Source organism: Gossypium arboreum, chromosome 8, assembly GCF_025698485.1.
Source record: "Gossypium arboreum isolate Shixiya-1 chromosome 8, ASM2569848v2, whole genome shotgun sequence".
NCBI classification, from domain to species: Eukaryota; Viridiplantae; Streptophyta; class Magnoliopsida; order Malvales; family Malvaceae; genus Gossypium; species Gossypium arboreum.
Window position 1 is genome coordinate 22,466,165 of NC_069077.1, and position 4,748 is coordinate 22,470,912.

General features: G+C 36.0%; 1 protein-coding gene across 1 annotated transcript; it reads left to right on the forward strand.

Annotated features, from left to right (window-relative positions):
- The first annotated feature begins 1,287 nt into the window (after positions 1-1,287).
- On the forward strand, positions 1,288-4,603 carry LOC108454393 (autophagy-related protein 3). The gene is made up of 10 exons (XM_017752840.2): positions 1,288-1,852; positions 2,056-2,126; positions 2,240-2,356; positions 2,439-2,602; positions 2,911-2,996; positions 3,098-3,149; positions 3,248-3,313; positions 3,440-3,567; positions 3,847-3,949; positions 4,256-4,603. Exons 1-9 carry the CDS (start codon positions 1,692-1,694, stop codon positions 3,941-3,943), a joined length of 942 nt encoding a protein of 313 aa, XP_017608329.1. The 5' UTR covers positions 1,288-1,691; the 3' UTR covers positions 3,944-3,949; positions 4,256-4,603.
- Positions 4,604-4,748: the final 145 nt, after the last annotated feature.

The following is a 4,748-nucleotide window of genomic DNA, read 5'->3' on the forward strand; positions in this document are numbered from 1 at the left end:
TACTTTTAGTCCTCGTGGATACAATATTCCCGACTCACCATAGCTATACTATTATTCGATAGGTGCGCTTACCTTTGTCGTGATTTTAGTTAAGTGAATCATCATCATGCCTATACATTGCTTTTCCATTAAAACTTAATGATTCTCCTCTTTGCTGTAATGAACTTACAATATCCCAGAGACCGACCAAACATAAAACTTTTTATGCATATTAGACCATACACAAGTTTTCTTTTTTTGTGTGCTTGTGCGTGCATCCGTTCAATGTTTGAGTTTTTTTTCGTTAAGTTTCTTGTTAATGCTCGAGATGTGTTCTTTGTTGCCTAATGTCTAGCAATATTCAAAATGGGTGTCGCCTTTGACATGGGCACCACTAGTGTCACCTGCCAATATGGCACCACCAAACTGACACCCTATATGACCCGTATAAGATATGCCTTTTGGTGCCGCCAATCAACAAGGTACCACCTAATATAAAATTGTTTTAAAAAAAATTAAACAGAAATCTGTCGGTGTCAGAAAAAATCGGTGGGGTTGCCTCTGTACCACCCTCCACCACCTAAAACAACCCATACCCGTAATTAATGGGTTTGGGATACCATTTTCGAAATTTTTATTTTTTTACAATATATGGGTAAAAAAGTCAAGGTTTGAGGTTCAAGGTTCGGGGTTTGGGGTTTAGGGTAAAAAAAATTATCAAAATTATGTGTTAATGACATAAAAAAAGTGTTGAAATATCATTAAATAATTGAAAAAAGACCATGGATAATATGGTGGGAAGGATCTATAAAACGATTTCTTGATTTATTGGTTTTTCATAGGAGAAAACTTGGATTTTTACAAAAAGAAAATTTGACTTTTATAGGTGAAAACCATTTTATCTTTTTAATTTCCTTTATTTTTAGTTTTTGAATTAATTTTAATTTTTCTATAGTGAAAAGAAAATTTAGATTTTTATTGAGAAAAGTTAAATTTAGATTTTTATTGAGAAAAGTTTAGGGTTTTATAGGAAAAACCAATTTTTTTCATTTTAATTTCTGTTACTTTTTCCATTTTTAAATTTAAGTTTAGTTTAGTCTAGTAAAAAAGAAAACTTACATTTTGCGAGAAATTACCTTCATTTTTATGAGAGAAAACCTGGATTTTTGCAAAGAATATTACTCACCAAAATGAAATATTTTAATTCTAAATTGAAATATTTTTGACCAAAATAAAATTTTATTGAAATTGAGAAACTAAAGTATAGAAACACCCCCGTTAGCCAAATTAAGGGTGAGTGGCTAGAACCAACCATCTAAGGCAGTGCTAGATTTGAATTTTTCTTATTTTCAGTGACCAAATGAAAACTTACAAGAGTTAGCTGATTAAATGCGGAATTTACCCAAGTATTAATTGAGGGGCGCAACCTACACATGCGACTAATCAATCACAGCCGTCGTGCCAGACCATCGGGTTTGCGATGTCCAACGGGCTCACGGATGATAGAACTCATACACCACACGCTATTATTTTCTCCTACGCAACACAACACCACAACGCAAGCGCATTCGACGATCCCTTTCTCTCTCTACCTCGTCCGTACGGGATCTGTAGGGTTTCAACCTTCGACTTCGATTGAATCGCTAGGGTTTTGATTATATCCTCTCTCCTTTGATCGTACATTAAATTGAATCAAGAAATTCGGAAAAAATATGGTACTTTCTCAGAGAATTCATGAGGCATTCAAAGGAACTGTGGAAAGAATAACAGGGCCTCGAACCGTCTCTGCTTTTAAAGAGAAAGGAGTTTTAAGCGTCTCCGAGTTCATCCTGGCCGGTGATAATCTCGTATCCAAATGCCCTACCTGGTCTTGGTATCTTCACCATACTATCAACATATGTATCTTTGGTTCTTTGTTTGTAACTTGCTTTAGTAGTTTTGGAATTTTATGAATCCTTTTATATTTTCATATTATACATCGACATTAATGGATTAATAGTTTTGGGGAAAATTTGTCGTATAGCTTCATAATTCATGGTATAACAATTTAACTCAGTGAATTGTTATGAATACTAGGGAATCTGGAGAGCCAAGCAAGAGGAAGTCCTATTTACCGACCGAAAAGCAATACTTGATTACTAGAAATGGTAAATTGACCTCGATCTCACTTAATTTTCTTTTCTTGTTGTTTCAATTGATTTTCCTTTGAACTGCATATCTGATTAGTACTAGTAATTTTATTTGGTGATTTTGTGGTTAGTGCCCTGCCTAAGGAGGGCTGCGTCAGTGGAAGAAGAATATGAAGCTGCAGGAGGAGAGTTTCTTCTTGATAATGAAGACAATGATGGTTGGTTGGCAACTCATGGTAAACCCAAAGGTATTATCTTCTTCCTTGAGGTTGTGCTTGTGTTGATTCTAGGATGAATTTGTGGACTTCACACGGCTAATCTTCCTGACAGATAAAAGTGATGTGGAGGAAAACCTGCCTTCAATGGAGACTCTAGAAATAAGGCAGAATGCTGTAAGATCAATACCTTCTTATTTTGGGGTTGCTGAAGACGAAGAAGATATACCCGACATGGCTGATTATGAAGAAGCTGACAATCTTGTTGAGACTGATGCGGTAAGTGCTGAGAAACTTATATGATTTCTGAGATTCAAAAACTAGCCGAGTAACTTTTTCTTTTGTAACCAGTTGATTTAGATTAGCCTTTTATCAGAGTTCTAAGCTTATCAACCAATGTCCTGCATTATCTTAATATTACATATCTTGGTTAATACCTTTGAAGGGGGATTTATGTTGTGATAAGGTGCAAGGATATAGGTTTATGCTTAGCAACCTCTCCTCAAGGATATAGATTCTAATTTCTCTTTCCCTTTTAGAGGTTCAAATGTCTGTGTACTTATCTGATATGTCTCTGATCAATGCAGGCTACTTTACAACCGACATATCTTGTTGCTCAAGAGCCTGATAATGACAATATTTTACGGACCCGAACCTATGATGTCAGCATCACGTAAGACAATTCTGGTGCCTGCCAACATGCTTAGGATTCATTTTCAGGCTATGTATTTTCTTGTGAAATCTCAAACTTGACAAACATTATCAAATTTGTAGGTATGATAAATACTATCAGACTCCTCGTGTGTGGCTTACTGGGTATGATGAGGTAGGTATTTGAGAATCCTTGTTTTTACAGCTGTGTATTCAAATATTGAACTGATTGATATGGCTGCAAATGTTGTCCTCATCTGAATTTGTTTATAGTCAAGGATGCTCTTACAACCAGAGCTTGTTCTGGAGGATGTTAGTCAGGATCATGCACACAAAACGGTAGGCTGTATTTACTAATTCAAATTATATCTCTCATTCTTCCTTAGGTGGTAGGAGTATAGATTTTAGTTTGCTCATTAGGAATTTGGAAGATGTTTTTTACTCTATGCTAATTTACTGGTATAGGTTACTATTGAGGACCATCCTCACTTACCTGGGAAGCATGCATCCGTACATCCATGCAGACATGGGGCTGTCATGAAAAAGATCATTGATGTGCTTATGTCACGTGGAGTAGAACCTGAAGTTGATAAGTAAAACTTTTGATCCCTCACTGCTAAATTGCTTGGAATTGACCCTTTCACCTTTGAGAAAACATGTGTGCGGTGTGATAACTTTTTGGCACAATTTTCCTTTACAATTACAATCATAATATTCTTCTCTTACCCTCTTAAAGATGCAGTATACATTTACTTTTGGGTATTCTACTGCAATTACTTAGATTGTTACTGTGAAGCAATTCTCCAATAGATTAGATTTTACATGGTGTGACTTTTTCCTCATGAATTGTTATTTCATTTGATCTATTGCAGGTATCTTTTCTTGTTCTTGAAATTTGTAGCCTCTGTAATTCCGACAATTGAGTATGACTACACCATGGACTTTGATCTTGGCAGCACGAGCACTTAATTAGAGGTAAACTATCAATAAATGAAGGCTTTCTTGGCTTAAGATCCAATTATTCATCCAATCAGCAGTATCATAAGCGGTTTGCCTTAGTCTGATGATTACCAGTAACTTCATTTCTTTCTTTTTCAGTTTTATGATCCCACAGACATAATTCTGCAATGGTCGAAATTTTGAAAGTCCAGCAGTACATGTGGGGTCATAAGACTCGTAACCCCCAAAAATATCTTTATAAAGTATATTCATGCCTTTACTATATATGTTCACCATTTAATGCTACTTGACAAACACGGACCCTATTTTTGTAATCTACAGCTATGGCTTGACAATTTATTGATGGATCATATCGGGTATACCTGCAACTGCTTGTAAATGCATATCCCGTGCATGATAATCACCCTTCCTAGTATTCATTGCTTGACTGAATTACTGGGTTCCCACGGTGTTTGCTTTGTTCGTTAGTTCATATCCTACTCAGGGCCACTACACTTGTAAATATGCTCTCTGTTATCAGACTGGAACTTTGTTCTCGACTTTTTTATTTGGAAAATTTTCATGCCACAAATATTGTTTCGTATCAAAGAGCTGATTGTACGTGGCAAACTTAATTTGCGATTGTGAATTAGCAAGGCTACTCTATGGTTATTACTAGATTAACTAGTACATGTACATCGTTTTTTGAGGATTTCCAACTCTTTGGAAAGAAGTCTGCGAAGTCCTGAAGGACCCCCAAGACATATTCTTGGGGTGTTCGTCCTTTGTCAGAGCCCTACTAAGTTCATAGAGTAACTTTGTCAGAGTGGTGGCA